The 10,324-nt window shown below is 38.5% G+C and overlaps 1 protein-coding gene across 1 annotated transcript in view; it reads left to right on the top strand.

The window, feature by feature from the left end:
* The first annotated feature begins 659 nt into the window (after positions 1 to 659).
* Positions 660 to 10,324, top strand: part of bltp1 (bridge-like lipid transfer protein family member 1) — a 50,973-nt gene continuing 41,308 nt past the window's right edge. The window contains exons 1-16 of the mRNA XM_087779782.1: positions 660 to 809; positions 2,772 to 2,907; positions 4,095 to 4,211; positions 5,038 to 5,116; positions 5,184 to 5,248; positions 5,322 to 5,493; positions 6,799 to 6,880; positions 6,989 to 7,182; positions 7,369 to 7,448; positions 7,531 to 7,681; positions 7,796 to 7,952; positions 8,670 to 8,748; positions 9,464 to 9,555; positions 9,627 to 9,744; positions 9,808 to 9,963; positions 10,151 to 10,248. Of these exons, the coding sequence (XP_087635908.1) occupies positions 2,802 to 2,907; positions 4,095 to 4,211; positions 5,038 to 5,116; positions 5,184 to 5,248; positions 5,322 to 5,493; positions 6,799 to 6,880; positions 6,989 to 7,182; positions 7,369 to 7,448; positions 7,531 to 7,681; positions 7,796 to 7,952; positions 8,670 to 8,748; positions 9,464 to 9,555; positions 9,627 to 9,744; positions 9,808 to 9,963; positions 10,151 to 10,248 (1,746 nt within the window). The 5' untranslated portion in view covers positions 660 to 809; positions 2,772 to 2,801. The remainder of the gene's footprint in view (positions 810 to 2,771; positions 2,908 to 4,094; positions 4,212 to 5,037; positions 5,117 to 5,183; positions 5,249 to 5,321; positions 5,494 to 6,798; positions 6,881 to 6,988; positions 7,183 to 7,368; positions 7,449 to 7,530; positions 7,682 to 7,795; positions 7,953 to 8,669; positions 8,749 to 9,463; positions 9,556 to 9,626; positions 9,745 to 9,807; positions 9,964 to 10,150; positions 10,249 to 10,324) is intronic.

Below are 10,324 nucleotides of genomic sequence, written 5' to 3'. Positions count from 1 at the left end.
GAAGGTGTGAATTTATAAAATTAAATATTACAGTTTAAATAAAAAATGTATTATGAAGGTCTAAATATGAAATTAAATATGCAGGTAAAAATATGAAATTAAATATGAAGGTAAAAATATGAAATTAAATATGAAGGTAAATATATCAAATGAGATATGAAGGTGTGAACTTATACAATTAAATATTACGGTCTAAATACAAAATGTATTATGATGGTCTAAATATGAAATTAAATATGAAGGTAAAATATTAAATTAAATATGAAGGTGTGAATTTATATTAAAAAAAAATATTACGGTTTAAATACCAAATGTATTATGAAGGTCTAAATATGAAATTAAATATGAAGGTAAAAATATTAAATTAAATATGAAGGTGTGAATAAAAAATAAAAAATATGAATGTCTAGGGATAATTACTATGATTCAAATTCGGGGAATCGAATTTATGTTTTCAATCCATGCTTTAAAACCTCTTGTTTCAAATCAGTGCACGACAAAAACACTGCCATTCTTTCTCGCCATATAAACATTGCCTTTGATAGGCGGCTTCAACTGCCTGTCAATGACGTCATCTGTGTCGCCAACGCGGCCATCTCATTGGTCGCGGGACCGGGCTGTCATTTTTCCTATTGGCCAACACCCTCGACTGGTGACATCACACCAGGAAGAGACGCAGGCTGGCTCTCCGCCAGGTAAATATTCAACAGAGGATGCTAGCTCTCCCCATGTCCGCCGCGACGACAGGACGACAACTCTTCCACTACTGGAGCGAAGATGAAACCACATGATTCAACCCCGGCCCTGAGGTATGTCGTCGTGTCGGCGGGACTCCTGTGTGTCGTTCTCGGGTGAAGAAGTTGCAGGGTGCGGCCCGCTGTCATTAGCCTCGGAAGCTAAACTCAATGCTAACGACAGTGAGCTTAGTAACTTCCCGGGATAAAATATCCACCCGGTACAAACTAGCTACAGTTGGCCAGATGGGGTTTAGCAGAGCTGGCTGTAATATTACATAAAGAACGCCATAATTCCTGGGAATGTTAAGAAAGCTGGGGGAAATGACAGGGATTTAGCTTAAGCTAGTTTTGGCTTAAACAGTGATTACAAACCTCTATAGTGCATCTGTACTTCAAACCCTCCATTACTTCCATTACAAAACACATATTTACTTATTCAAACGAATATGCACGTATTATCATCTCCTTGTTGTATCCTGTAGACCTATACTACCAATTGTATTTGAGACATCCTGAAACCAATTGTGGTATTGCAATTGATGTCATGGCCAAACTATTTCAAATACTTTGAAGCTTTATTCAAACGTGACCTACTTCTCTCTGGTTTGTCTTCTCTAGCTGACAATAAGTAGATGCTTTGTGTAGATGGAAACGTGTATTTTTGAGACATAAGGTGATTTGATTTGTGTGTTAGAAGTCTCGCCTTGTGATGTATCCCATTCAACTATTTGTTTAGGTTGGATACTTCTGAGTACATTTATTTTCCCTGGTACCACAGAAGAGAAATCCTTCCATGTTGTTGCTCCTAAGCTTTGGAACAATCTTCCTCTCTCTTTGTGCTTGATGGATCTACTGACTCCTTCAAGAAACATCTTAAGACAGTTTTATTCGGCAGGCTTTTCCCTGATTTTCTGAGACTCCTGTGTTGGTCTCGGTGCTGTCTTAACCTTTTAAGTATATATTTTATTGAGTATTGTTTTGATTGTTTAAGCACTTTGTGACCCTGGTCTGGAAAAGCGCTGTACAAATATAAATTACTTACTTACTGACTTACTATCTTGACCACTCTCCCAAGCCACCTATCCTATCTATATATGACGTCTATGTATGAAGCATATCTGTTGTATGTTTCTACGTATAACCTTGTGTGTACTGACTTTAAATAATGCTTAAAGGTGAATTTCTGATTTTTAATTATCTTGGAATGTTATTGTGTCTTAGTGCCTGACGTTGATGTTCTGCTCATACTCTCGCCCTTTCTAACCAGGTAGTAAATGGTGACTCGATTTCAAGCCAATGCTTTCAAGATTAAGATTCATGTCTTATTGGTCTTCTTGCATGGAATTCTTCTGAATAAACGGCTATTGTTTTTGTAATCCTCAGAATGGCCTCTATGTACTCGTCATGGCTCATATAAAGATAACACGTATATTGTTGTGAACTTGATACTCATAATTGCACCTGGCAGGATGTTTGAGAGGGATTTACCTCAATCTAAGTGTTCCCCACCTGTTAGAGATGTCAGGGATGAGAGTGATCCACTTTTGTTAATTCTAAAATTTGAGGTTATAAGGGAAACACACGTTTGATGATTCACTTTCTTTTGCATTCCACATCGACAAGTAGATTCCTGTTGTATAACTTTCTCTATTTCTCCTCTGATTTTCTGCCCCATCTTATCAAACAAATCTTTGATGTATAAGTAATGTAACCTTTACCTTAATAGTGAGTGTATATATACTACTTTTCTTTTAATATATTTAGCTAAGTTTTTGATCAGGCATCTGACAGGGGAAATCCTGTTGTTGAGTCTAGCGGACGGAATCACATATACCTATGTGTGTTTTCATTCGATCAAATAAGATATACCTGAAAACTGTCTTGCTCGGTTAGTTTCTATTTTGTCGAAACCAAATCGAAAGTTGAAATCTGAATTGTTGTTGTGCGTCTCATTGTTTTGACACGCGATGGCACTGTGAGTCATGTTGATACATGCTTGGTCTTGGACTACACTTTGAATTGTTTTTCTTGTAGTTTCAGGCTTCGAGCTGAGAGCCAGTAGCCATGGATGGGCTTGGTTCCAAAAACAATGAAAGCACCTTCCCTACTTTGGGGGACCTGGATGATTTCCTAAACAAGCACGACTCAAACTTCGTCTGGTTGCTTGTGGGTAAGTGAAAGCAAACACATGAACACAACATGAGAAGCGGGTTGTCTTCAGGTTGATGGTATTGGGTCCAGTGAATTTGAGGATTTCCTTTTTAGGCAATACTTGCTTTTGTCATTGCATATTGTCTTTAAATTAACACACTTTTCTGAAGAAAGCTCACCAAGAGGTCACTGATTTCATTGTTCATGGATGATCCATATTAAAAGCTCAAGCTATCATTTCTTTTATTTTGTGATTTGAGAAAACGTTTATTTACCATATTAATGATGACATCTATTGTGTAATTATGTAATTGTATTGTGTAAACTTTGATATCTCACCCTAATGATCCCCATTTTGTTTTGACACAAGTAATCTTTTGGTTACACACAGTATAATATTATAATTTGGCGTTGTATATTTTCCATTACTTATTATGTGTTGTTTTTACAACACTGGCAATAAAATGATCTAATTCCCGTTCTTGTATACTTCTTTGTTTTATCATGTATCTTATATCGATGATATGATTCTTGAAATATGGAAGTGTTTTTAATAGTTTTTTTGTTCTAAAGTCACATAAAATGATGATCTCTCTCAGTGATTTTCTACTTTGGTTTTATTAGGAGTTATTTAGCTTTGTTTTGCATACTTTAGCCAGCTATTCCCGTGTACAATATCTTATCATGCAGAGTTGCTTGATTCATTGTAGAGAATATCTTGTGGCATTGTTAAATCTTGCCGTTTAGACTTCACTTTAAGGCAGAAGTTTCCCTGGGAGTTCTGTGACACTAATCGATGTCGTTAAAGATCCTTTTCGTTAGTATCGGGTGGTATGGAAGTGGGTGGTGCAATGTAACGGACAGTTCTAGGACACACAACCGCTGGGAGAGCAAGGCCACCATTCCCTGCCAGGTGCTGAGATGCCAAATATCTGGGTCACTCTTAATTGCACCTTGGTCCCCCTCGAAGATCTCTCCCACACATGCATTAGCTAAATTTGATTAAATTCCGCTGACACTTTTGTTTTAAGCCACCCAGTCAGACTTTGAAAATGAAGAAGAATCCCCATATTATACTGCAGAACATTTTTTGTATAAAGAGTATTATTTAAAGTAACTGTAGTCACTTATTTGTGCTCATTTCCTCTTTATTTAAAAACTGGTTTTAACTTTGTTTCATTCTGATATCTTTTTATTCTTTTTCAGCCACCATTCTGTCCTGTGGATGGATTATCTACTTAACTTATTACAACTCGCGCAACATCGGCCTCATCCTCACCCTCATCATCAACAGACTCTACAAAGATGGCTGCATTCACATCGGTACGTGTATAACCACGGCGGGGGGGGGGGGGTCCACAGCTTTACAATTTACACTGTTGACTCCAGCGTTGGTGAATATTTCATGATGAGATTATCTCCACCGAGTCTGAAAAAAGATCGGATTGAATTCCATCTCTATATATGACGTGAAAGGTGATTTATAAAACCCAGAGAGTGCCTCACACAAGTGGCTCATATTTCCCCACAACTGTTTTAAGACTTTTACAGAAATCTGTCATAATTCTCCCAAAAGAGCCCGTCTCACAAAATCCCCTTAAAACCTGGATTATGTTGGCTTAAATAAATTAAGAAATACAGTGTAAGAAATGAAAGGTCATTTTTTTGTCGGTTTTGTGGTCCTTCATATATTTTCCAGTTATCTTAACCGTTTATAATGTAGTTTAACCATTTTATGGCTGCCAGCTGAATCGATAAAGACAAAAAGTCATGGTTTAATGATTAATTATACTCTAACTCCTGGACTATTTGTTTTCTTTCTGTCCGTTGACATGTGAGTTTCTAGCTGTTTTTAGCAGGACATGGACTGAAAGTTAACTTGCTTTCTGCTCGGTTTTGAGTGAGACTCCCAACATGTCAGACAATTGCACACTAACTTTTTAAGTCTTATAGAAAGTTCTACTGGGGTTAAGTGGCCATTATTTATCGGAAGGACAAGGCAATGGTGCAAGTGAAAGAGTTATTCCTGGATGAAGGAAGGAGTCTGCAGGTCCTGGAATGATGCAACACTTTTGGATGGACTTAATAAAGCAATAACAAACTGTGGATAAATAAAAAAAGATGCTAATTCTTTCATGTCACTTTTCAGGCTCCTTCTCGTTCTCCGTCCTATCTGGGAAAGTCATGTTTCGAGACGTCTACTTCATCAACCGAGACATGTCGATCAGGTAATCCGACGCTCTGCTGCATTATTAACTTCACCCTAATAAATCCGCTCTTATGAATCTCCCTCAGAATTCAAGATGGCTTCCTCATATTCCGATGGTGGAAAATGTATAACCCAAAGCAAAAACAACACGGTGCGTTTGTTCACCTCGCCGCCTCATCGACATATACAAACACGCATTAAACTCTGTCACGGCCTCTACTCAGACCCCAAGGCGGAGACCAGGCTTTACGTGACGGTGAACGGGTTTGAGTTTCACGTCTACAACCGGACCGACCTCTACGCGCGGCTGCAGGAGACATTCGGCCTGGAGCCCACATTGATCACACCGAAGAAAGATGACGACAGGACGCGGGGGCGCAACAAGACCCTGGAGAGGTGAGAGCAACAGCACCACAAATCATGGCTGGTTTTTGCTCTTGAAGTCTCCGCATTATTGTGTTTTGAAGTTTCTTTTACCCAGTGAAACATGTTTGTTTGCTCAACAGTACAAGCAGAATGTGGAAAGTTATAACCAACAGTTTAGTAACACAACTACATCTTTCACTACACAAATAAAACCTTTTTGCTTCCTCTATTATGAAGCCTTCATTCCAAAGTCACATTAATCTATAGACGGATATAGTTTTACCCGCTTACATGAGCAGAAATATTATCGTGTCCTTTTCAGCAATCATTTTTGTCATCAACTTAATTTCTTCGTTAAAGACGTCAAATATTTTTTATCCATTTCATCAAGATAGAAATTTGGTTGTCCTTAAATAAAAGAAAACTCTGGGTTTTATGTTTCTTCCCACATGCAAACGTCAGAGTAAATATTGGTTATTAAAATAAGTTATGTGTGAGTTAAATATTGTCACATTATGAAGGTACATTTTTATTATAATAAATTACAATACCAGAGTTCTCCATTTACTTAAAAAAATATATATTAATATTTTCCAAAATAAATCCTTAGTTTATAATGTTTTTAAACATTTATTTGCTCTGCCACTTAATTTTATTTATTTATTTAAAAAATAAGTTTTCCATTTGGAATTTGTTTAAACAAATTAAGTCTAATTTCAGCTGACCCTGCAGTCAGCTCGATATAAACATCTCATCACAAACATTGACTGAGCGTAAGAACAAGAAGTCTTTGCTTCAGGGTGATTGTTTTAGAGAAACCAGGTCATCTAGGATGGTTTCAAAGTAGAGCTTCTGATCATGATGTGCAGAAAAATATGTATTAATTATGTATGTATTAATTAATTAATAACAATTTATATTTGAGTGGAAAAGTGATTACAACTTACTAGATACATTTTCAAAATTTTTTCCCTTCATTTAGTTTTTAGGGTTTTATTTCTGTCAGTAATTCTTTAGAAAACATTTATAACCATTGTCTCAGATCAACCCTTAAATAATCTTCCTATTCTATCTCAATTTGATGACACATTTGTATTACATATCTGAAGTTAAGGCAGATGTAAAAACATTAAATCATGACGTGATTATTATAAAGCCGCCTCAGGGCGTGAGGCTGTCTTAATGTTTTAAAAGCTCCTCAGTCCAGCATTGATTTAAAAAGGTAAAACTTTAACGACGCTCTCGTAAAGTTGACTGATGGAAGTGCAGTTTAATGGTGCAGCCATTTATATTAGATTCCGAAGATACAGAGGTGTGTTTTTTTGGTCCTTGCAGTGTGAACATCAAGACAGAAAGTCCGGAACCGGCTTCATCATGGCGCTCGCTCATTCCCGTCATCAAAGTCAGCATCAGCACGGTCAGTCCTCGCTCATGAATACGATTCAAGACAGTTTTTAAGAGTCAATCGTCTGAGACTTGGAGTAGAGCTTGTGCAGTCTGAAGTAGCCTGATGGTTTCTTTCCAGGGTCGTCTGGCGTTCGGGAACCACCACCTCCCTCAGACGCTGTGCGTGAACTTCGAAGACGCCCTCCTCACGTACGCCACCAAGCCTCCGTCCAGTCACCTGGACCAGTTCATGCACATCGTCAAAGGCTCGCTGGAGAACGTCCGAGTTATGCTGGTCCCCAGTCCGCGCTACCTGGGCCTGCAGAATGACGAGTGAGTCAGCAGAGTGCTCATAGCAGTTATAAACCAGAAATATTGGACAATTTCCAATTGTCCTTCAAGTCTCCTGAAGCTCAAAGGCAGAGACTTGTGTTGTTACCAAAGTTTAGCTCCTATGATTGAGTTTTGCTGTATGTTTTGTAACCGTTACCACTACAGTAAGTCTTGTTTCTTCTCCAGACCTCCCAGACTCATGGGTGAAGGCTTCGTGGTCATGCAGTCCAATGATGTAGACATCTATTATTACCAAGATGAACCTGGTATGCACTCACTTGCGTACGCACACATGCACACACACATATATACACAATAATACAAGAGCTGGGACTCGTGTGTGTGAAGGTCTGGTCCCGGTGGAACATGATGGCGTGGAGGAGGCAGAAACTCCAAGCGAGAACGACAAACTTCAGGACCTTCCTCCCTGTTGGGGTCTGGACATCGTCTGTGGGAAAGGAACAGACTTCAACTACGGACCCTGGGCAGACCGCCAGAGGTGAGATGAGTCATTTTAATCGTAGTATTAAACCGTCAAGATTTTAAAGGTTTTCTTGGTTCACTTTTTTTTGTTATTCGTGCTGGTGTGACTACGAGGCTCTCTCTCCCACAGAGACTGTCTGTGGAAGTTCTTCTTGCCGGCGGACTACCAGGACATGAAGGTGACGGAGGCGGCTCAGCCCGGAAAACCCCGACAGATCCAGGCCTTCGAGCTGCGAATGAACATCATCGCAGACGCTACCATTGATTTGCTTTTTACCAAAAACAGGGTGAGTCTATGGTGTGCAGTTCTTTCCTTCTTACTTTCTTTATTTTCTTTTTCCTGCTATTTCCTTCCATTCTTTTGTCATTCATTTTTTTGTGTCATATTTTGTTATTTCTTTTAAATCCTTAATGATTCTCTTTTTTTAATCATCTTTTTCCCTTGCTCTTCGTTCTATATCCATTAAAAATCTCACTGTTGTTCATATTTAAAAATTTAATTAACTTACTTACTTTCTATTTTTTTTCAATATATCTTTGTTATTTTTTCCCTTTTTTGACTTTCCTTCTTTTTTCCTCCTCGCTTCTAAGTTCCATCATTTATTCTTTATTAACTTTTATACATTTTATGTCCTTTTTTAACCTCCCATTTCTCTTATCATCATACTTCAAATCCTTCCTTAATGTTTCTGCTGTTACCCTTTCTCCGCTTCTTTATTGTCATTTAAATCAATGTAGTTTTACTAAATGTACTTAATTTTTCACTCCTTACTGGTTTTATTCAACTTCTTTTTTTCGCCTCCATTTCTTATGTTGTTTGTTTATTGCTTCTTTTTCTACTTCATGGTTTATGCTTTTTATTAGGTTTCTGCTGCAGGGGCTTCGAGCAGCATGTCTTAAGTGCTTCAAACAGAGAAGCAATAATAACATTTAAATCACTGCTTCCAAATGATTCTTCAATTTCCCATCATCGCTGTTAATTATTTATTTCTTCTCTGTTTCAGGAAACCAATGCGATCCATGTGAATGTAGGTGCTGGTTCTTACCTAGAGGTCAACATCCCCATGACGACAGGAGACAACGGTGCGTCTGAATCTGCATTATGAACTGCTGTTTCATGATATGTTCGAACCTATAAGCAGACTCTGATTTCAATCCACTTCGATAAGTTAATGTGAGGTGAAATTAATAGTCAGTGCCAAGAGGCAACTTATGTCTGAAATTTTAATTATAATCTCCTCAGTCTTTGAAGTCTTCCCTCTTGATTATCTTAATACTTCTCTAAATTAATCCGCAAATCTGATCAGCTTTAACTCCATCAACATAAAGAAAAATCTTTTCATCTCACTTAAAAACTTCTGTTAAGGCATTAGAAGCTCTTTAAACTAAGTATTTTAAGTGATTTTTCAAGTTTAAAGACATATTGACCATGTGCTGCATTAACACAAGGACACGTACACTAGGATATAGAAACAATTACTTTATCAGCACTTTTAACGGTACTACACACTTGAACACACAATTGAAGTGGAAGCATTTTTTTTTTTAATTAAAGGAGATAAATGAAGGTATTTAGAAACGTATGGTTATATATTTAGTATTTGCTTTTGAAATCCTCTTAATGTTTAATGCTGCTTGATAAATATAACCAGGGAAGCTGGCAGTCAGCAAATACAGGAGGCGATAATATCCCCATCTGTTCTTTGTTAACAATGATTAAATGTGAAATATCAGTTTATTTATTCAGTATGCTCAGTCTTGCTTTTCTCAACCTGCGTTTTCATCTCGTTCTCTTCAGGCTACTCCCCCACCATCAAAGGTCAGCTGCTCCACGTGGACACCACCAGCAGCATGCAGTACCGGACGCTCCTGGAAGCCGAAATGTTAGCTGTAAGTTCAAGAAGTTTGGAAAGTAGCTTCAGCTTGAGGTCGTCGTTAACCTGACCTGCCTTTAATTCCAGTTCCACGTGATCGCCAGCTACCCCCGAGTCTGGAACATGCCTCAGTCTTGGCAGTGTGAGATTGAAGTGTACAAAGCCACCTATCATTTCATCTACGCCCAGAAGAACTTCTTCACCGGTCTGTTCAAAATCAGCCAATCAAATAAATGACTTATAGTTTTAACATGTTCTCCATTTGCAGATCTGATCCAGGACTGGGCGAGTGACAGCGCCCCAGACATCTACTCATTCGTCCCCTACGCCTGGAACTTCAAGATCCTCTTCCACCAGTTTGAGATGATCTGGGCTGCAAACCAGCACAACTGGGTCGACTGTTCGACGAAACAGCAGGAGAATGGTAAGCTCAGATGATCCATTCCTCTTTTTCATTCCGGCTCATGCGTTACAGCCACCCACAGGGATTTTCTTATATACTGTAAACCTGACGTTTTGCTTTTAGCTTGATCACGTTGACAGACTGTATCTACTCCGCCGAATCCCTGCACTGAAAGACTAATCAGTGTTGTTATTGATCTTATCCTCAGTGTACCTGGCAGCATGTGGCGAGACGCTCAATATCGACTTCACTTTGCCATTCAATGAATTCGTTCCTACCACCTGCCATATGCGCTTCAGCTTGAAGGTGAGTCCAGCTCCCGGGGTTGCAGAATAAATAGATTTCAGAAGTAGATCTCATTGGTATGATCATCAAATATTGC

The sequence above is a fragment of the Callionymus lyra genome, chromosome 18, assembly GCF_982586985.1.
Source record: "Callionymus lyra chromosome 18, fCalLyr1.hap1.1, whole genome shotgun sequence".
NCBI lineage: Eukaryota > Metazoa > Chordata > Actinopteri > Syngnathiformes > Callionymidae > Callionymus > Callionymus lyra.
This window is presented reverse-complemented; position numbering and strand designations above follow the sequence as displayed.